The sequence below is a fragment of the Phyllobates terribilis genome, unplaced genomic scaffold (assembly GCF_046119375.1).
Source record: "Phyllobates terribilis strain yellow unplaced genomic scaffold, ASM4611937v1 Scaffold_8__6_contigs__length_399053987, whole genome shotgun sequence".
NCBI classification, from domain to species: Eukaryota; Metazoa; Chordata; class Amphibia; order Anura; family Dendrobatidae; genus Phyllobates; species Phyllobates terribilis.
The window spans coordinates 367,127,126-367,150,219 of NW_027362768.1; the positions used below are offsets into that span (position 1 = coordinate 367,127,126).

Sequence of the window (23,094 nt, forward strand, 5' to 3'; positions counted from 1 at the left end):
GTTGTACACTGGGGGCAGTGGGGGCGGACGTTGTACACTGGGGCCGGATGCTGTACACTGGGGGCAGTGGGGCCGGACGTTATACACTGGGGGCAGTGGGGCCGGACGTTATACACTGGGGGCAGTGGGGCCGGACGTTGTACACTGGGGGCAGTGGGGCCGGACGTTGTACACTGGGGGCAGTGGGGCCGGATGTTGTACACTGGGGGCAGTGGGGCCGGATGTTGTACACTGGGGGCAGTGGGGCAGGACGTTGTACACTGGGGGCAGTGGGGCAGGACGTTGTACACTGGGGGCAGTGGGGCATACGTTATACACTGGGGCCAGACGTTGTATACTGGGGGCAGTGGGGCCGGACGTTGTACACTGGGGGCGGACGTTGTACACTGGGGGCGGACGTTGTACACTGGGGGCAGTGGGGGCGGACGTTGTACACTGGGGGCAGTGGGGGCGGACGTTATACACTGGGGGCGGACGTTGTACACTGGGGGCAGTGGGGCCGGACGTTGTACACTGGGGGCAGTGGGGCCGGACGTTGTACACTGGGGGCAGTGGGGCCGGATGTTGTACACTGGGGGCAGTGGGGGTGGACGTTGTACACTGGGGGCAGTGGGGCCGGACGTTGTACACTGGGGCCGGACGTTGTACACTGGGGGCGGACGTTGTATACTGGGGGCAGTGGGGGCGGACGTTGTACACTGGGGGCAGTGGGGCCGGACGTTATACACTGGGGGCAGTGGGGCCGGACGTTATACACTGGGGGCAGTGGGGCCAGACGTTATACACTGGGGCCGTACGTTGTACATTGGGGGCAGTGGGGCAGATGTTATACACTGGAGGCAGTGGGGCCAGACATTATACACTGGGGGCAGTGGGGCCAGACATTATATACTGGGGCCGGACGTTGTACACTGGGGGCAGTGGGGCAGGACGTTATACACTGGGGGCAGTGGGGGCGGACGTTGTACACTGGGGGCGGACATTGTACACTGGGGGCAGTGGTGGCGGACGTTGTACACTGGGGGCAGTGGGAGCGGACGTTGTACACTGGGGGCAGTGGGAGCGGACGTTGTACACTGGGGGCAGTGGGAGCGGACGTTGTACACTGGGGGCAGTGGGGGCGGACGTTGTACACTGGGGGCAGTGGGGGCGGACGTTGTACACTGGGGCCGGACGTTGTACACTGGGGACAGTGGGGCCGGAGGTTATACACTGGGGGCAGTGGGGCCGGAGGTTATACACTGGGGGCAGTGGGGCCGGAGGTTATACACTGGGGCCGGACGTTGTACACTGGGGGCAGTGGGGCCGGACGTTGTACACTGGGGGCAGTGGGGCCGAACGTTATACACTGGGGGCAGTGGGGACGGACGTTGTACACTGGGGCCAGACGTTGTACACTGGGGGCAGTGGGGCCGGACATTATACACTGGGGGCAGTGGGGCCGGACGTTATACACTGGGGGCAGTGGGGGCGGACGTTGTACACTGGGGGCAGTGGGGGCGGACGTTGTACACTGGGGCCAGACGTTGTACACTGGGGGCAGTGGGGCCGGACGTTGTACACTGGGGCCGGAGGTTGTACACTGGGGGCAGTGGGGCCGGACGTTATACACTGGGGGCAGTGGGGCCGGACGTTGTACACTGGGGGCAGTGGGGCCGGACGTTGTACACTGGGGGCAGTGGGGCCGGACGTTATACACTGGGGGCAGTGGGGCCGGACGTTATACACTGGGGGCAGTGGGGCCGGACGTTATACACTGGGGGCAGTGGGGCCGGACGTTGTACACTGGGGGCAGTGGGGCCGGACGTTGTACACTGGGGGCAGTGGGGCCGGACGTTGTACACTGGGGGCAGTGGGGCCGGACGTTATACACTGGGGGCAGTGGGGCCGGACGTTGTACACTGGGGGCAGTGGGGGCGGACGTTGTACACTGGGGCCAGACGTTGTACACTGGGGGCAGTGGGGCCGAACGTTATACACTGGGGGCAGTGGGGCCGGACGTTATACACTGGGGGCAGTGGGGCCGGACGTTATACACTGGGGGCAGTGGGGGCGGACGTTGTACACTGGGGGCAGTGGGGGCGGACGTTGTACACTGGGGCCAGACGTTGTACACTGGGGGCAGTGGGGCCGGACGTTGTACACTGGGGGCAGTGGGGCCGGAGGTTGTACACTGGGGGCAGTGGAGCCGGAGGTTATACACTGGGGGCAGCGGGGCCGGACGTTGTACACTGGGGGCAGCGGGGCCTGACGTTGTACACTGGGGGCAGTGGGGCCGGACGTTGTACACTGGGGGCAGCGGGGCCGGACGTTGTACACTGGGGGCAGTGGGGGCGGACGTTGTACACTGGGGGCAGTGGGGCCGGACGTTGTACACTGGGGGCAGTGGGGCCGGACGTTGTACACTGGGGCCGGACGTTGTACACTGGGGGCAGTGGGGCAGACGTTGTACACTGGGGGCAGTGGGGCAGACGTTGTACACTGGGGCCGGACATTGTACACTGGGGCAGACGTTATACACTGGGGCCAGACATTATACACTGGGGGCAGTGGGGCCAGACATTATATACTGGGGCCGGACGTTGTACACTGGGGGCAGTGGGGCAGACGTTATATACTGGGGCAGGACGTTGTACACTGGGGGCAGTGTGGCAGACGTTATACACTGGGGGCAGTGGGGGCGGACGTTGTACACTGGGGCCAGACGTTGTACACTGGGGGCAGTGGGGCAGACGTTATACACTGGGGCCAGACATTATACACTGGGGGCAGTGGGGCCAGACATTATATACTGGGGCCGGACGTTGTACACTGGGGGCAGTCGTTATATACTGAGGCAGGACGTTGTACAGTGGGGCAGACGTTATACACTGGGGGCAGTGGGGCCGGACGTTGTACACTGGGGGCGGACATTGTACACTGGGGGCAGTGGTTGCGGATGTTGTACACTGGGGGCAGTGGGAGCGGACGTTGTACACTGGGGCCGGATGTTGTACACTGGGGGCAGTGGGGCCGGACGTTGTACACTGGGGGCAGTGGGGCCGGAGGTTATACACTGGGGGCAGTGGGGCCGGAGGTTATACACTGGGGGCAGTGGGGCCGGAGGTTATACACTGGGGCCGGACGTTGTACACTGGGGGCAGTGGGGCAGACGTTATACACTGGGGGCAGTGGGGCCAGACATTATATACTGGGGCCGGACGTTGTACACTGGGGGCAGTGGGGCAGACGTTATATACTGGGGCAGGACGTTGTACACTGGGGGCAGTGGGGCCGGACGTTGTATACTGGGGGCAGTGGGGCCGGACGTTGTACACTGGGGGCAGACGTTGTACACTGGGGGCGGACGTTGTACACTGGGGGCGGACGTTGTACACTGGGGGCAGTGGTGGCGGACGTTGTACACTGGGGGCAGTGGGAGCGGACGTTGTACACTGGGGGCAGTGGGGGCGGACGTTGTACACTGGGGCCGGATGCTGTACACTGGGGGCAGTGGGGCCGGACGTTATACACTGGGGGCAGTGGGGCCGGACGTTGTACACTGGGGGCAGTGGGGCCGGACGTTGTACACTGGGGGCAGTGGGGCCGGACGTTGTACACTGGGGGCAGTGGGGCCGGACGTTGTACACTGGGGGCAGTGGGGCAGGACGTTGTACACTGGGGGCAGTGGGGCATACGTTGTACACTGGGGCCGGACGTTGTATACTGGGGGCAGTGGGGCCGGACGTTGTACACTGGGGGCGGACGTTGTACACTGGGGGCAGTGGGGGCGGACGTTGTACACTGGGGGCAGTGGGGGCGGACGTTGTACACTGGGGGCGGACGTTGTACACTGGGGGCAGTGGGGGCGGACGTTGTACACTGGGGGCAGTGGGGCCGGACGTTGTACACTGGGGGCAGTGGGGCCGGACGTTGTACACTGGGGGCAGTGGGGGTGGACGTTGTACACTGGGGGCAGTGGGGCCGGACGTTGTACACTGGGGCCGGACGTTGTACACTGGAGGCGGACGTTGTATACTGGGGTCAGTGGGGGCGGACGTTGTACACTGGGGGCGGACGTTGTACACTGGGGGCGGACGTTGTACACTGGGGGCGGACGTTGTACACTGGGGGCAGTGGGGCAGATGTTATACACTGGGGGCAGTGGGGGCAGATGTTATACACTGGGGGCAGTGGGGCCGGACGTTATACACTGGGGGCAGTGGGGCCGGACGTTATACACTGGGGCCGTACGTTGTACATTGGAGGCAGTGGGGCCAGACATTATACACTGGGGGCAGTGGGGCCAGACATTATATACTGGGGCCGGACGTTGTACACTGGGGGCAGTGGGGCAGGACGTTATACACTGGGGCAGTGGGGGCGGACGTTGTACACTGGGGGCGGACATTGTACACTGGGGGCAGTGGTGGCGGACGTTGTACACTGGGGGCAGTGGGAGCGGACGTTGTACACTGGGGGCAGTGGGGGCGGACGTTGTACACTGGGGGCAGTGGGGCCGGAGGTTATACACTGGGGGCAGTGGGGCCGGACTTTGTACACTGGGGCCGGACTTTGTACACTGGGGCCGGACGTTGTACACTGGGGGCAGTGGGGCCGAACGTTATACACTGGGGGCAGTGGGGCCGGACGTTATACACTGGGGGCAGTGGGGGCGGACGTTGTACACTGGGGCCAGACGTTGTACACTGGGGGCAGTGGGGCCGGACGTTATACACTGGGGGCAGTGGGGCCGGACGTTATACACTGGGGGCAGTGGGGGCGGACGTTATACACTGGGGGCAGTGGGGGCGGACGTTGTACACTGGGGCCAGACGTTGTACACTGGGGGCAGTGGGGCCGGACGTTGTACACTGGGGGCAGTGGGGCCGGACGTTGTACACTGGGGGCAGTGGGGCCGGAGGTTGTACACTGGGGGCAGTGGAGCCGGAGGTTATACACTGGGGGCAGTGGGGCCGGACGTTATTCACTGGGGGCAGTGGGGCCGGACGTTGTACACTGGGGGCAGTGGGGCCGGACGTTATACACTGGGGGCAGTGGGGCCGGACGTTGTACACTGGGGGCAGTGGGGCCGGACGTTATACACTGGGGGCAGTGGGGCCGGACGTTATACACTGGGGGCAGTGGGGGCGGACGTTGTACACTGGGGGCAGTGGGGGCGGACGTTGTACACTGGGGCCAGACGTTGTACACTGGGGGCAGTGGGGCCGGACGTTATACACTGGGGGCAGTGGGGGCGGACGTTGTACACTGGGGGCAGTGGGGCCGGACGTTGTACACTGGGGGCAGTGGGGCCGGACGTTGTACACTGGGGGCAGTGGGGCCGGACGTTGTACACTGGGGGCAGTGGGGCCGGAGGTTGTACACTGGGGGCAGTGGAGCCGGAGGTTGTACACTGGGGGCAGTGGGGCCGGACGTTATTCACTGGGGGCAGTGGGGCCGGACGTTGTACACTGGGGGCAGTGGGGCCGGACGTTGTACACTGGGGGCAGTGGGGCCGGACGTTGTACACTGGGGGCAGTGGAGCCGGAGGTTGTACACTGGGGGCAGTGGGGGCGGACGTTGTACACTGGGGGCAGTGGGGGCGGACGTTGTACACTGGGGGCAGTGGGGGCGGACGTTGTACACTGGGGGCAGTGGGGCCGGACGTTGTACACTGGGGGCAGTGGGGCAGACGTTGTACACTGGGGCCGGACGTTGTACACTGGGGCAGACGTTATACACTGGGGCCAGACATTATACACTGGGGGCAGTGGGGCCAGACATTATATACTGGGGCCGGACGTTGTACACTGGGGGCAGTGGGGGCGGACGTTGTACACTGGGGGCAGGCGTTGTACACTGGGGGCAGTGGGGGCGGACGTTGTGCACTGGGGGCGGACGTTGTACACTGGGGGCAGTGGGGCAGACGTTATATACTGGGGCAGGACGTTGTACACTGGGGGCAGTGTGGCAGACGTTGTACACTGGGGGCAGTGGGGGCAGGCGTTGTACACTGGGGGCAGTGGGGGCAGGCGTTGTACACTGGGGGCAGTGGGGGCGGACGTTGTACACTGGGGGCGGACGTTGTACACTGGGGGCAGTGGGGGCGGACGTTGTACACTGGGGGCAGTGGGGGCGGACGTTGTACACTGGGGGCAGTGGGGGCGGACGTTGTACACTGGGGGCAGGCGTTGTACACTGGGGGCAGTGGGGGCGGACGTTGTACACTGGGGGCGGACGTTGTACACTGGGGGCAGTGGGGCAGACGTTATATACTGGGGCAGGACGTTGTACACTGGGGGCAGTGTGGCAGACGTTATACACTGGGGGCAGTGGGGGCGGACGTTGTGCAGTGGGGGCGGACGTTGTACACTGGGGGCAGGCGTTGTGCAGTGGGGGCGGACGTTGTACACTGGGGGCAGTGGAGGCGGACGTTGTACACTGGGGGCAGGCTCGGCGTCCATATCAGTGCATGCATTCGATGAAATCCTTTTACTGGGATGGGAGTAATGGGGTCACGTTATGCAGTGATAGTGATCGGATGCAGTCGCTGCTCTTATCCAGGATGCCCCACTTCATGTTCTTTTGCTGAAATAAAGGCCACTCCATCTGTCACTTCCAGTCGCCTCAGGGATGAGCTGAAGGTTTTTGCAGATGTTCCTCTCCTTCATGTCATTATCAGGACTGCCTGCTCCAGACCTGCTGGATTTCCTCGCATTAGATATGGACAGGCCCGAGGGGGTAAATTGTGAAATTGCCTTGATGCAAAGGAGCGGAGCTCAGGATTAATGGTGGAAAACCCCAGACTAGTGCCCTATTTATAATGCACTTGACGAGTCCAATGCATGGGGGCAATATTTCTGTGGACCACCACAGAATGTATTATGAGCCAATTGTTTATTTCTGCAGTGTTTTCAGAGGCTGCAGGAACAAAGATTTCTTACACTAGAGATGATTTAGGAACTGGAAATAGACGGCTTCACTGGAGCCTGACGCATACTGCCATCTGCTGGACACAGAAGGTCTAGCATGTGCTTATTGGAGCATGAAAACAGAACAAACCCTATGAAAATACTACAAAATGAAGAAAATATGTTTATTGTAAAAAAGGAATGAAGAAAAATAGTGCACATGGGGCTTGTCCTAGGGACACGCGACCAGTGAGACTTCACAAAGTGAAAGGGGCGAATTGGATCATGCAGTGAGAACCTGTCTCCCCTCCCATGCGGAACCTCATTTCTTTACTCAGCCCAGTGAGGTTATTCATCAAGTCTTTCTTGAAATATAGCTGTTAACCGTCTGCGCTGTTGCATCCGCATACCTATGAGGAGACAGTGGTTCTTAAACCTTAATAACTGTTTATACGATTAACACAATCAAAGGGGGGGGTGCCTTCGGCACAATATCAGGAGATAGCGCAGACTGTGAAAATTAAACAAGTTATGGTACAATAAGAATACAGCACTTCAGATGTACAGGATATTGACACAATGCTATTTATACACTATTGTTCTATTAATACCATTAAATAACTTACAGTCAGTGATGTCTTAGTCCAAATACCCCAACCTAAAGGGCGTCACTGTCACTACTGGGCTCGTCACAGTCATCACTCTGTAGGCAACACAAAATGTCACACAGTCCCTAACGAGGGGCGAAGCTGTTACCTGGTACACTCGTCACACTGGCCGCCTTCGTTCCCTGAAGCTCGGCCCCGGTCCCCATTTTGTACCATATGTCTACAATGGAAGCGAAGGCTCTCAAGAATGTCCCACCCCTGCAGCTTAGTCGGCTCTCTCTCTGCCCTGGTTCTGCTCACTTGGCTCAGCTCTCCTGACTCTGTTCTCTCTCAGGTCTTTACTCGGATCTGGTCTCTCTGCTCCTTTACTCGGATCTGGTCGCTTCACTCCTTTACTCAGATCTGGCCTCTTCACTCCTTTACTAGGAGCTTGCCTCTCATAATGGCGGCTGAAAGCCAGCTTGCTGTACCGCACATCCGTCCTGCTACAGGTTCGGGCACCAACTCTTTCCCTTCACTGCCTCCTGGGCCTTTTATAATTACTAACTGCGCCACAGCTATCACCTGACCTGGTGTCTCCCCCAATCTCTTCCCCGAGGGAACATGCACTTCGCTCTTGAGTTCCTGCTAATGCAATTCTTTCTCCTTTCACTTCCTGGACCTGGGCAAGCACCGCTCCCAGACCGTAGAGACTCCCGTCCGTGTATAACACAAATGGTCGACAGACGTCTATGTAGGCAAAGATAGGAGCATTCGTCAAGACGAGCTTTAGTGCCTGGAAGGCTTCTTCTTACCTAGGGCCCCATTGAATCGGCCAACTCTTGGGACCTCCTTCCGCCCCCCCCTTAGCAATTCGTGCAGTGGGGCCGCCGTCTTCGTGAAATCCTTGATTAATATTCTATAATAAACCAATAGACCGAAGAATGCTCTTAATTATCTCAACATCATGGATGTAAGGCACTTCTGCACGGCAGCTACTTTCTCCTTCATCTGGTACACTCCTTCACTGGAGATTGTATGCCCTAGGTATTCTATTTCCTCCTAGAACAGATGACGCTTTAGAGGCTTTATCTTCAGTCCATGCTTCTGAAGCTGCTCTAGCACCTGCCCAAGCCTAGCAAGATGCTCCTCAAACATGGTGAAGTATATTATAATGTTGTCAAGGTATATAAACGTTGCCTCAAAGTTAAAAGTCTCTAAGACACCTTTCCATCAATTGCTGAAAGTCCCAGGGGCCTTAGTTAGCTCGAATGGCATTCAATTAAACTTGAACAGTCCCATAGCGACGACGAAAGCAGTCTTCGGCCGATCTCGCTCGCCCATGGGGACTTGCCACTGACCAAATAGAGAGAGGAAAAGTATTCTATCCTCGGCAGAGGGTACAAATCTCGGACCATGCAGGCATTCAACCGCCAATAGTCCACACAGAACCTCGGAGTCCCGTCCTTCTTTCGAACCAACACATGCTGTTTTATAGCATGTGAGCCAGCAGATCCTTCACTTCTTGATATATCTGGGGTGGAATCTGACAATTTTTTTCTTGTATGGGGGTTGTATTTGCCATAGGGATTTCATGCTGGATGGCCTCTGTACACCCAAAGTCATCGCCGTGCCGGGAGAATGCCTCCTGATATTGCCCCAACAGATCTTCCACTTGTCTGCAGAAAAACTGAGATAGATCTGCTTCCATATGCCTAGACCGGCATAGTGAATACTGTCTGACCGTGTGGCAAAGTCAGGGAAGTTGTAGTGGGTACCACCACTTTTTCCAATGCCTGGGAGGCCCCTGGTGACTTCTGGATTTGACTATCCCGGATTAGCTTTTGGAATATTCTTCTCTTTGGGTGGTGCACTGTCGTGAGCCTCCAGCCACTTCGTCGGCCGCCCGCCAGGAACTGTCTTTCTTCCTTCAGGAAATTCATCCCCAATGTCACGATGGGTCCATTCCCGATGGGACCTTTCACTAGCACGATTTCCTTCTTTCCTAGGTTCCATTCACAAACATATATCTCAATACATACCACCCCCGCTACTATGATGGGTAACTGATTTGCAGCCATCAGTCGAATTGTCGGATCCCCTCTTGACCGGGCAAAGTTTGGAAAGCGCTGCTGGAAATATACTTCTGGCATTGTGGTCACCTGAGACCCCATATCCATTAAGCAACGAATCAGTTGCCCATTCAACTCAGTCCATGTAGTGGGACTCTCGGAAATAACTTCTTTGGATCCTTCAATCCCCCTTACAGAGGGACTTAGCCCCGCGGTATGCTCCCTGACCACGGGCCGCTTTAGTTTCACAGCTGACCCCGTTGTTGGCTGTCTCGCCACAAGTCCAACAATCAATTCTGCACTCGTCTGGTTGGTACTTAGGTTTGTATCGCTGTTCTCCGGGAGGGGAATACTCCCTCTCTAGTCAGTCTTCATACTGGGGTTCAGGATTTGATTTCGGGATGGCTGCATGGGATTTTCTTATGCTCCGTAGCCCTCCCCCTGATCTCTCTCATTTCCTGCCATAACTCACGGGCCCAGTCTGGCTCAACATTGCACGCTCCCGAGGCGGTTACTTCATGACTTTGGACCATACCCACCACAGTCGGGGATACTTGTTCTCGCTTCTGCTTCGACGAAGCTCATGTTGGGGTCATAACGCAGTTGTTCTTTCAGGTCCTGTGTCAGATAAGAGTCTCTTAGGCTTGCAACCAGCTGGTCGCTTAATACTTCGTCCAAGGGGCCTAATCCCCTATATTCACCTTTTGGTTTTCTTCGTAATGTGAGCCGTCACTTCCTGTAGAGCGTTCACATATTGGGCCACAGTCTCGTCCTCCTACTGGACCAGACGAAAGAGGCGAATGCGCAAATTACCTAAATCTGTCTCGTCACTAGAATCTTGATCACCTTATCTACAGTATCACAGTCTCGTGGCTGCCTGAACATGACCGTCTGTGGGGCCATTCCGTCTAATGTCAACAACGGTATCTCTGCCTGCAACACAGGTGTCATAGGGTGCATTCGTAGTATGCTCTTTAGACGTTCAACGCAGTCACACATCTGTAAGTTGTCACCAGTAATTTTAGGTATGTTGCTGAGCATAGCTCCGAGGGGAAGGCTGCCCGTGTTACTGATTGATCCGTCATTTCTGCGCTTGAATGTTGCATCCTGCCGACTACGCCAAATGTTAACAGGTAGGAGGAGACAGAGGTACTTAAACCAACAATATTTATTTGATTAACACATTCAAAGGGGTGCTTTTGGCACAATATCAGGGGATAGCGCAAACGGTGAAAATTAAACTAGTTATGTTACAAGAATGCAGTATTTCAGATAAACAAGATACTGACAACACTATTTCCACACTATCGTTCTATTATTACCATTACATAACTGTTATGGTCAGTGATGTCTTAGTCCAAATACCCCAGCTTAAAGGGGGCCACCGTCATCACTCTCTAAGCGTAGTAATCAAAGTTAATAATTGGTCTGCACTCAAAATAAAATGGAGTTGTTGGAGGAGTGGGTCGTAGACCCGGTGTATAGGAAGGAATATTCACTGCGCTCAAAATCAATATATTCAAGATACTTTATTTATTGGTACACATCAAAAAGGCATGAATCAGTTGATACAGGTTAGCGACAAAAATAAAGGATGTTTCGACCGATCACGGGTCTTTATCACAAGATCGCAGTATATCTGAACACTGAAATGCAGCATATGACGGCATGACCTGGCTAGGTAAGGATAACTTAGAGGGGTCCATCCATCTGGGGAATAGAAGAGGGTAGTACAGGCACTCCGTGCTCCTTTACTCGAATCCGGTCTCTCTGTTTCTTTACTCTGATCTGGTCTCTCGGCTTCTTTAATCGGATCTGGTCTCTCGGATACTTTAATTGCAGCTGCTCTCTTATAATGGTGGCTATAATTCACCTCGCTGTACCGCTTGTCCATCCTGCTACAGGTTTGGGTGCCATCTCCTCTCTTTCACTACCCTCCTGGGCCTTTTATAATTACTAACTGCACCACAGCTATCACCTGACCTGGTGTCTCTCCCAATCTCTTCCCCAAGGGAACATGCACTTCACTCTTGAGTTCCTGCTAATGCAATTCTTTCTGCTTTCACTTTCTCTATCATCTTTGACGAGCAGATAGCGGTGTTCGCTTGCAGACACTCTTGTTAGGCATTAACTGTGTCTTCTCACTTGTCTATCTCCTTACATAGACACTACCACTGACCTGCAATGCTGTGATGGCTGCCCACAAAGCAGAAGATGGAGCTGCAGAGGATTACAATTAGTTTGATAGGAAAAAAATGAAGCAGTTTTTGCTCAGAAAAAATATGTTGCTATTAGCCTGCAAGTTGTAACCCAAAAACCTACAGTACATAGAAATTTTTTTTTTTTTTAGATAGATAGAAGACCAGAAGACTCCTGGATAAAGAGGAGTCCACCTGGACGGGAAAGGAAGGCAAATGTCTGGGGCCCGGTTGAAACTGCTATGGAGGAGACAGAGAATGTGTGTGGTTGCCAAAAAGGGGACATTACTACAGATAGAAAAATAAATATGTAGATAGAGGGATGGTTATTAGATAGATATTTAGATTGTCCTCTCTGTGCACTTTCATAGGTACGTGTATTATGTGAATTGAAGCAGATTTAGCAGGAATTCCCCTGACAGCACAAAGGTTAGTAAAGAAAATCTATCTCATAAATTAATTACCAAATTCTATAGATGTCGCCTAACCCTGGATCTGGAGTAGGATAATAATGTAGTTCTGGAAGCCCCAGAGAGCAACCACAGGGACAGCTGAGGAATATGGCGGCTGCTTAGGAGAACTGGATATTTCATGGAGCTGTTAACACTTGCATATGTGGTTTTATTGGGATTGTCCATCCTTGTCTTATAATCAAAGAATGTTTTTCTTCACTGACAGCAAGTAGTTTTAAAAAAAATGAAATAAGTGCAACAGCATGTCTATTGCAAAGTTTCATTGTACAATGAATATGCTTTATTAGCATTAGCAATGGTGTTGTATTGGGCGTTTTATTGTATTTTGCTGTATAAGTGATGACTGCAGGGTCCCTTTTAGGGTGCAGGTGTTTAGCTTGATGTCCCCAGCCCATGGCCGGCCTCTTGTCCCTTGTGCTCCATCATTAATGCACACAGCGGGTTGGATCACGCCAGTCACTGGCAGAGTGGGATGATTCACTCAGTGTCAGAGCCGGGATTACTGACTATTCATCTCATATTGATGCAAAGTTCTCCAGTCGTGTCCTGAATCCAAAGTGGCCCCTGTTAATGAAGACATCCAGTGTGCACACACGCGGCTCCAGACCCTCCGTGAATTGTTTATGCGCATTACTTGTGATCACCCCCCTTACGACCGTTGAAGAGTCACCGAACAGGTCGCCAGAGACACCGTCTAGTTAAGACATGAAAAATACATTAAAATTTCCTTAATCTGGCATTAAAAATTCTGTATAATTGAACTGTCACATAAAGAACAGTTTACGGGTGATCTCATTATAATTCTGTATTTTGGGGTTTCATTTATTAGAGGATATCCTATTTGATAAATGCAAGATTATCAGATTAACTGGATTAAAGGAGGACAAATCAAAAGAATTTCTGAAGTATTTTTTCAGATTTATGGTGTTTTTAGGTTCTGTTTTTCAAATGGCTGCCACATGCTTCAGTGGTATCAGTAATTACTATAGCACTTATAGACTTTATCACTAGAGATGAGCAAACCCGAATGTAAAAGTTTGGGGCTTGTACCGTACAGTGAGTGCCCGATGCTAATCGCTGAACACGGATTTCTCCCGGAAGTCCGTTGCAATGTTTGGAGTTCCGGGGAAAGTCCGAGGGGGAGAGAAATTTTGCAGCTCAAAAGTTCGGGCACAATGGTTTCCAATGGGGTTTGGATTCTGGTTGAAGTTCTGGTACCTGAACTGAACTTTGGAATAAAGTTTGGGTTGGATACCAGAACCCAAACTTCCACAGGTCGGCTCATCCATATTCATCACCAAAGGGGTCTAGTACACAAAATGGCGGCCTCATTATTCACCGATATTCATAGCTTTCATGGAACTAATAGGCACCATCACCATATAGAGTGGTCAGCCTAGAACATAAAATGGCTGTCTCATGGTTAACTGGTATCCACAGTTTTGATGGAATCAGTTCTATCACCAAAGAGTGTGGTCCAGAACAAGAAACGGCTGTCTCATGCTTTACTAATATCCATAAGTTCAATGTAACTAGTAGGCTCCAGAACACAAAATGGCCGCCTCATGTTCAGGTTCAGGGATACCATTCAGTAGAAATATAAGTGAGAATTATAGTGTTGTAGTGACTTAATATGCTCTTGTTTTTGTTTGCTCCGCAGGGAGAAGCACAGAAGAAATTCCCCATTTCTAGGACTATGCAGAGAACAGAATGGTGTCATCCAAGGAGACAGATATGTACGACGCCATCTTGGAAACTAACGATGGATCCAGCTCAGATGCCGGATGGTACTTCCCTTACCCACTGGGCTTCCAGGTTTCCCTTACCAGCTTCCTCATGCTGGAGATTGTGTTGGGTTTTAGCAGCAACTTGACAGTACTTGTCCTTTACTGCATGCAGTCAAACCTGGTGGACTCTGTCAGCAACATGGTGACCATGAACCTCCATGTCCTGGACATTATCATCTGTGTAATCTGTGTCCCGCTGACTATAGTCATCATCCTGATCCCACTGGAGCAGAACATTGCTCTGGTATGTTGCTTCCATGAGGCATGCGTCACTTTTAGTAGCATAGCTACAGCCATCAATGTCTTGGTGATCAGTTTGGACAGGTATGACATTTCAGTGAGACCAGCAAACCGGGTCCTTACTCCAAGTCGAATGGTGCTGCTCCTCTCTTGCGTCTGGTTTGTGTCCCTCATGGTTTTCTTTATTCCTTTCTTTGAAGTGGAATTTTTTGGTGACCCAGATCACATGGCGACATGGCAGAACCGGACTTTGCTCTGCGTCAGCGTCAACGAGTACCACACGGAGTTGGGCATGTACTATCACTTGGTCATTCAGATTCCCATCTTTTTCGCAGCAGTGGCTGTTATGCTTGTCACCTACTCCAAAATCCTCCAAGCCCTCAACATTAGGATCGGAAACCATTTTAAGAGAAGCCAACGTCGAAAAACCAAAAAGAGAAAGAAGAGGAAATCGTCGGATCAAAGCACCATTGCGGAAACCAAGAGACTGGCCCCTCCACCGGTGATACAGAACCCACCCATGAGGGTCCAGGCGTCCGTCTCTGTCATCATTGCCTTGAGACGGGCAGTTAAACGACACCGGGACCGCAGAGAACGCCAAAAGCGTGTCTTCAGAATGTCACTTATCATCATCACAACCTTCTTACTCTGTTGGGCACCAATTTCTATTGTGAACCTTCTTATCCTCTGTGTGGGGCCCAGTGACCTACTGGTGAAGTTACGAATCTGTTTCATCACCATGGCCTATGGCACAACCATTTTTCATCCTCTCTTGTACGCTTTCACCCGGCAGAAGTTCCGCAATGTCTTGAAGAATAAGATGAAGAAGAGGGTTGTTTCAGTGTTGCAAGTTGACCCAGCTCCGGGTGGGACTGTTATACATAATTCTTGGATTGAGCCCAAGAAAGCTAGGAAAGCAAAGTTAGAGTGCAGCGACGGCACTGACCGATGTCTGACTGACGCTGTGAAGGAGTGATCTGACGTCTTGTATCAGAGTTGGTCAAATATGGACGGATCTTATGGCAGTGGGATATTAGCACATGCATTTCATTGACTTCTAAAATATACTCAAAAGGGCCTGTCTGGAGCCACATTCAATATCGCCCTTGATTATATCCAATATAAGCACTGCCATCTTACCTCGGTGGCTGACTCGCCACAAGTCTATTCAGGCCATCCAGTTCCAGGATGGATTAATCCAGGTGAAGCTGTTCCTTATAGACGGTGCAAGGAACAGCAAGTTTCCCATCATTCTAGCATTGGTCTTCATGACATTAATGGGACCACTTACTGTTTTTATGAGGATAGTGAGTAGCATCGCATGCATTGACCTTCCATAAATCCTACCGGATATCTATCAGTCGCTCTATTATACCATATGGATAAAGGACAACAAAAAAAATAGAAATATCTAAAAGGGAGAAAAAAACGCTGTATTTTTATACAAATAATAATAATATTATTGGTTTTAACTCATTATAAACCACAGCCATGAATTGTAAATTTTAGAATTGTATAAAAAAAAAAAAAAAAAAGAAATCAAAAAAGTTGTTTTTTTAAGTTGAGATTTCAAAAAAAAATCGTAGGATGTGGTGTACAATTTCAGTCTATAAAAAACAAAAACAAAAAAAACTTTCGGGACACTTTAGTAGACGTGCGTTAGTTTGCACAAGTTTTAACTCCACAGAAAATACTAAAATGTATTCTTCCACGTTTCTTAAAAAAAAAAAAAAAAAAATCTAAAATTTACAAAAAATAAATGTGCGTAACCTTCCATTTTTATAAAGGCATTGAAAAAAATTGGACGATAGGTGCAAAATTCTAAAATTGTGAATGGTTTTGGTTTGCTGGTACTGTCTGTTGCATTCATGTGGTTTGTCCGGCTCGTCAGATCATTAAAGCACAATTGGATTTTCTTTTTTGCCAATAGATTATCGTAGTTAACGCAAAAAAACAAAACAATGCGAAGTCTTGAGCTGATGGGGATGAAGGCTTCAGACTCTGACATTTTCAATACTGAGCGGACGTCTCACCACGCACAGCGGGGACGGCCATTTTATGAGCTAGACCAAAAGTCACCATGGAGGTGCAGCCTCTCATCAGTAACCAGTGTTGTGTTAATAGTCAAGCCTAGTGAATATTTGCCATAGAGTGCCTCAGTAATGTCACTTTTTTTTTCAGATCACAAAATGGCTGCCACCATTGTGTGTTCCTTAGGACAAACCTTCAGATGCAACGTCCACAGAATCAATTGGTTTAGAGAAGTCCCGTGTCTATGTCACAGAAGCTTTTTAAGGTTTACTTAGTAACCGGATGCAGACGGTCCATAGCAACCATTAGCGTAGATTGTCTGCTGTGTCTAAGCAACAAGTAGTTTAAGGCCTCCCTATTTGCCAGATGTAGAGTGTGCATAGCAACCCTATGTGTCTTAGTAACATGAGCTCATCAAGGACTACCTAGTAACCAATGCAGAGACTCCATAGCAACCAATCTTATAGGTCAAGCTATTGTTGTCTAAGTAGCAGGATATCTTTAAGGCCTCTATAGTAACCATATGCAGAGAGTCCATAGCAACCATTGGTTTAGATCACTCTGCTCTGTCAAAGCAACAGGAGATCTTTAAGGCCTGTATAGTAACCAGATAGAGACTGCACAGAAACCATTAATTCAGATCAGTCCCGTGTCCAAGTAATGATGTTTTTAAGGCCTGCCTAGTTAAAATCAGTCCCCTGTGTCGAAGTAACAGGAGCCTACCTAGTAACCAGATGCAACCAGTCCATAGCAACTATTGGTGCAGAACAGTCTGATGTGTGTCTAAGTAAGAGGTCCTCTTTAAGACCTAGCTAGTAACCAGATGCGGAGAGTCCATAGCAACCAGTGGTATAGAGAAGTCTCCTCTGTCTAGGTAACAGAAGATCTTTAAAGAGTACCTATCCCCAATATGGACCTGCCCTTTTAATTTAAGGCCAACCTAGCAACCAGGTGCAGAGTCCATAGCAACCATTGGTCCTCTGTATCTAAGTTGGGTTTTCGGGGATTTTTTTTATTGGTATCTCTATCATTACTGAATTGTAAAGTGTTTTTGTCACTTATGCAGCTGTCATAGGTTGCACATATTTTATAGAGCATTTACAGTTTCCATCTAAATCATTTCTTAGCTAAAACCAAGTGATGAAAAAAAATAAATAAATAAATAAAGCTTTATTATTTATTTTATCCAGTGTGTTTTATGTCAGCAAAATGCATCAAAGGCACGTCCTAGGCAGCGAGTAGGTCTGTCCTTTCTGCACACAGTATCACAGCACCTCGGAGCAGATGTGGGATACTTTTAAAGGGGTTGTCAACAGCAAATTGACAATATCCAATATCTGGATATAAAAGGACAAGATCGTGTTTTGGAAATATAACCCCGCTGTCAATCCAAATCGCAGCTTACTTTCCTATCATCACTGTAATATTTGAGCTTGTGCTGGGACTTCCCGCTGAGATAGATGGAGAGAGAGCTGCGAAAAACACAATCTGGCCCAATACACACACACAATTTTTCTGTTTTCAACCCCTTTAACTATAAGGATGTTTCTTTAGTTATGAAATTATTGGGTAAAAGCCATAGGGAAAAATACAGACAGTGATTGATGCTTTTACTGATGATGACTGTAAAAGGGATATATATAATGTGGTACAACTCTGTATTTTTCTCATAAGCACATATGTATTCAAATGCAAATGAGATTAATAAAAAGAGAGATTTTTTTTCCTGTGCAATCTCAAATACACAAGGCATTGTATACATCATTCCTGATCGTTGGGTTTTGATTTCAAATGTTACGTTTTCGACCATAAAATTTAGTTTCAGTAAATTAAAAAGGTTGTGGAGCCCTTAGATATGAACTATCCTTGGGAGACGTCATCAGTATCTGATTGGTGGGAGTCCGACCCACCACTGTTTGCCTTTTCGGGAGCAGGTTATAAACAGTATATATAAACCATGTAAAATAAGATTGCACCAGGTCCACAAGGGTGGCACCTCAAGAACTCACTGATCAGTAGAATAGAGGGTCAGCTGCGCTCGCCTGGTACTGTAGCTTAGCGCTGGTCAACCCATTGAATGAGCTGGTGGGCTTTTACAATTTTTTTCCATTTAGTCAATTCATATAGGCACTCCTACTCCATTCTAGCGGGATTAAAATGGCCTGTTCTGTCGATTGGAGCTGATAGGTGATAACCGCTAGGACCCACACCAATCTTTACTGTACAACCCTTTTAAACCATATTTTTGGGGGGCCTTAAAGGTCATTACAAACAGCCAAGTGTGAGAAGACCCATAGAAATAAAAAAAAATATATAAATCTCAACTATTGTAAATAACTCATTACTTTGCTGTTAATGGAAAGAACATTTGAGAATTCTATTCCTAAAGGGAACCATTCACAGTATGTTGTAGAGCAGGAGAGGCTGAGCAGTTTGATATATAACTCGTCATATAATCGATATAAAAATTCCCTGTACCCTTTGGGCTTATGAGTCCAGTGGGCGGTCTGACGGATACACTAACATTTCGTAGCACCGCCCCCTGGACTTATAAGCCAGCAGTAAGCAGCCATAGCACCGCCCCCTGGACTTATAAGCCAGCAGTAAGCAGCCATTTAAACTGATATAGGACAAGCTACAGTAATCATTTCTCAAATAATTACACATCAATATGCTCGGCAGTTTTTGCTCGGTAACATGAAATGAATCGTGTTCAATGTGACAAACTCACTATTGAGGGGATGGAGAATGAGCATTCCTTATACTGTACATATGTAAATATCAGTTTTCTAAGTAGAGATGGAAATAAGTTCTGTTATACGCTACGAATACAAAGGCCAACGTGCACTTCCATGCACAAACATGGTGGTAAATTGGATTTTTTTTTTTAAAGAAATATTCTGGTTTTGAAATGTTACCTGTCCACATACTGGAGCATTATGTAGGCGTTCCAGATCACTGGTAATGATCTATTATTTGATTGGCTAGTATAAACCATTGTATGTTCCGTGTTCATTTTTTTTCAGAGAAGACATTTTGAGAGTTTGGCTTTGAAATCTGGACAGTTCTTCTGCTGCCTAACTCTGCAGTCTGTGAAAATACTGAGGATTAAAAAAAAACCAAATATATGAGAATAAAAATACAATAACTTCAAACACAGATTATGACTTTCTCCACTTTCTCTGAGGATATTAGCATAATTAAAAAAAAGTGTAGAATTCTGATCCTGATCCTTGATTATCAATGATCGGCTGATTCTAGTTTAGAAAAAAACATCTGCTCTCCTCTACATGTGTACCTCACCTGTTCCCAGGTTGTATGTGTATGAAAAAAATGTCAGAAGAGAAGCTTTTTCTAGTGATTTCTTTTCTTATAGGGAACCTGTCCCCAAGTTTTCTCAATATAAAGTACTTCCACCAGTGCTATATCCTGTTTTACAGTATTCTCAGAAAATATATTTGAGTCTCCACCAACCCCCTCTACATAGCCCCCAGAATATCTTTTATAATGCTCCCATATGGCGCGGTCTGGTTTCTGGTCTTGACCCGGCACCTCCTCTCTAGTTGCAAACCCTGTCCTCATTCCTTGCTTCATGTAGATGACGCGTCAGAGCAAAGTGCTGTAATGCGCATGCGCCGGCTTTACCTCCAGGGCATCAGCGCTCTTTATCCTCTCCCGATTCAGTACAGTTCTTTGCTATGCCCTCCTGATGGTAGAGCGATATATGCCTATGCAGAGCGCGATTGATGGACACTTTGTTGATGTCATAGGATGCGGCGTTATCCGCATGAAGCAAGGTGGAGGACAGCGTTTGCCACCAGTGAGAGGGCACCGCATCAAGACCAGAGACGCCCATCGGACCGGACCACGCCATATGGTGGCATTATAAAAGATATTTTTGGGGGTTGCAGACTCACATACATCTTCCTAGAATACTGTAAAAAGGTGGTGGCAGCACTCACTGTATATTGGGAAAACCTGGTGCTAGGTTCCATTTAATGATTCATTCACTTGAATGGGTGAGTTCAGAAAAAAAAGATGAGAGTAGGATGTCTTTGGTTTTATTTTTCTTCTTTTTTAAGCGGACCATTGGTATATATCCTGGGAAATCTGGACAACAAGCAATATGGTCGCCATTACAGACATGAGAAGGGTTAACTTGAACCATAACATCTACCTCTTTTGTTATCATCCAGGAGTCAAATAAAGTGTTGCTCATCGGTTCCTGTTCCAACAAAAATCTTTGTCCTCCATCTGCTCCAGTCGGCCCTTCTTTCTGCTGATACTATGGTCACACTCTAAGGCTTTATAGGCCGGTTAAGGTGGTTGTACGCCACCTGAGTATTCAGGTAATTGTCGTGCATGTCACAACTATTGTATTCTAGAACTTTGCTGGCTCTGATGCATCATTATTTCTGAGTCTTCTGGCATATCCAACTCTGTTGTGTTGCTGGGCTCTGCTGCATCACCACTTGTGAGTCCCTTGATATACCAAGCTCTGCTACATCGTTACCAGTGAGTCCCCTATTATCCAGCTCTGTTGTTCAGCAGGATTTGGTTACATAATACAACCTTTGCTTCTTTTCTGAGTCTGTAGCTTCCCTGTGGTCCATCCACTACAGGGTCCATTCCTCTGTTATTTCTACCAGTTCATCTCGCAACATCTACGCACCCGGTCCATCCTGCACACCTTTCGACAATGTGAAAAGGTTAAAGCTCCAATGGCCGCAAAATTAATTGCCACTCAGAAGACAAAACGACGTGCAGTTAGTTTCTTTTATTTCGACATGTGCTGGATTATGAGAATTACTGAACACTCACTTATAAGGAATATAAAGTGTTAACACCACATTTTCTTACCTTTCTGTTCAAAGGAAGTTACAATTTCCATTCTATAATCGAAGCCTTGCGGCTATTTTCCATGTAAATGGTTTTCGCGGTTGACGCTCGGATTAGCATTCTGCCACTTATCGAAATGGAGATTCTTCTATAAATCTGCGGCAATTCATTCAGGTTTCTCATAAAAGCAAACAATAAGAAGATTCTCATCACTGGGGAAGAGATAACAGGGAAAATTGGATGGAAATTGTTCTGGCTGACAAAAGAGGACAATAGAATACATCAAGGCTTGGAGAAACATACAAAACGTGGGAGCATTTTAAAAGAAATGTCATCTAATATATTTATAAAACACATATAAAATACTGAAAAAGTAAAGAACTAGATCTATCACAAAAAAGCAGAGCAGCCGGTGAGTTAAATAGTCCACGTTGATATATTTCCTGCGCTGATACACTGTAGCAGAATAACTAGCCATGAGAGAGGTTTGTTACTGGTGGATGATTTGGTTGAAATTGTAACAAAACGTCAGCTGGAGAGGGTTCAGCATCTGGATGTAAAATGAAAATGTTGTTGACGCGCCCCTGGGCCTGCTGTGTCGTGCGGCATCGCGCGCACGGGGGCTTACCCGGAGCCGGATCAGATGGGGGTAGTAGTCTCGTGGCACTGACCCGGTCCGTGCCCAGGGTGTCAAACTGAGCGGCAGTGTTTAGCAGTAGATGTTAGAATGTTCGACTACGCCACCCGTGGATTGCGGTCACGGAACCGCCGCTGCACGGCAGTCCGCTGAGGCCGGTGTTGTTTGTGCAGCTGAGAATGAGATGACTCCCCACGGGAGGAGTATGGCCTCAGGGCAGATCTGTTAGAGATGATGATGGGAGTGATGGTGCGGGTGTCCCAGTGCTGAGGGTGCAGGTGTGACGGCAGGAACACAGAGGCGGGAAGTGCAGTTTCAAAAGCTTTACTCACAGTTCTTTATCAGATCCTTGTGCACAGTAGGACCACCCGAGCCGTGCTGCGTCCACCAGGTCAGGGACTCGGCCAACTCCCAGGCGATTCCAGAGCGTGGTCCAGAGCTCCCCTCTCTTCCTTCCTACTGGCCGTCCTCACCAGGGACCCACCTATGTCCGGCTTCCTCGGGCCTTATGGGGCAAAACCTCTCTCCGGCTTTCCTGACCCTATGTGGCGTGCCTTCCTGGTGGATGTGGCGAGGGGTCGTGCCAAAGCTTGACCACGACCTCCGGTTCCTGGCTAAGGATGATTGACCTCCACCAGTTTGGGATCCGGTACCCTTCTCTGCCAACCCTTCACCCGTTTTAGTTCACTCGTGGGATCTCAGGGTTCCTTCTGCTTGCGTCTCTGGGCCTTTCCTAGTGTTCCTCTTCTCCCTTCCCTCTCTTTGCTTCAGGCCTGGCTCTGGAGCTGGGCCCAGACGGAGCCACAGCTCCCCCTCAGCCCTCTCTGGCTGAGCTCCTCTCTCCACTCCTCCAGGCTGAACAGACCCTGTCTAAAGATGGTGCCCACCTTATATACTCCCTCTGACACCCGAGCCCAGGTGACTAGCACCCAATGGGCTCCTACCTCTGCCCAGAGTCCCTCCCCTATCTGCTCCTACACTACTGGGATGTTCCTCCCCCCCCCCACTCCAGCCAGGGACAGACGCTGTCGTACCTGCACATCTATCTGGTGGGAGTACCGTTGTTCTGTCCCCCGGAAATGGGGTGAGTGTAGTGCATGCAGCTATCTGAGCTCTGTCCCACACTCCATCCTTACCCGGGAGTGGAATACCACACCTCTGGTTTGAGGTGCAATACCCCTGTAGCAGCCGAGTCCTCGGGGTGCTACATTGTAATTCACTGACAACAAGCAGAGCTATTATAATGATGAAGAAAAAAAGAACTAAAGTATATTGGGAAGATGCAGAATTATTATACATTGATTAAATGTTACATAATGGCGAAAAAATATCACTTT

At 49.9% G+C, this 23,094-nt stretch overlaps 1 protein-coding gene and 1 long non-coding RNA gene across 9 annotated transcripts in view; one reads left to right on the forward strand and one right to left on the reverse strand.

The window, feature by feature from the left end:
- Positions 1-18,045, forward strand: part of LOC141157496 (G-protein coupled receptor 22-like) — a 207,592-nt gene extending 189,547 nt beyond the window's left edge. For all 4 annotated transcript variants that reach the window (XM_073644866.1, XM_073644868.1, XM_073644869.1 and 1 more), the window contains one exon: positions 13,884-18,045. In XM_073644866.1, coding sequence (XP_073500967.1) covers positions 13,934-15,226 — 1,293 coding nt within the window. In that variant the 5' untranslated portion in view covers positions 13,884-13,933 and the 3' untranslated portion in view covers positions 15,227-18,045. The remainder of the gene's footprint in view (positions 1-13,883) is intronic.
- LOC141157497 (uncharacterized) overlaps positions 1-23,094 on the reverse strand; it is a 270,846-nt gene that overhangs the window by 186,865 nt on the left and 60,887 nt on the right. For 4 of the 5 annotated variants that reach the window (XR_012247801.1, XR_012247799.1, XR_012247798.1 and 1 more), the window contains 2 exons: positions 21,142-21,332; positions 19,200-19,382 (listed from right to left, as the gene is read on the reverse strand). This is a non-coding gene — a long non-coding RNA (uncharacterized lncRNA). Of the gene's footprint in view, positions 1-10,988; positions 12,918-19,199; positions 19,383-21,141; positions 21,333-23,094 lie in introns of those variants that run through there. The other variant, XR_012247800.1, reaches the window with a different exon arrangement.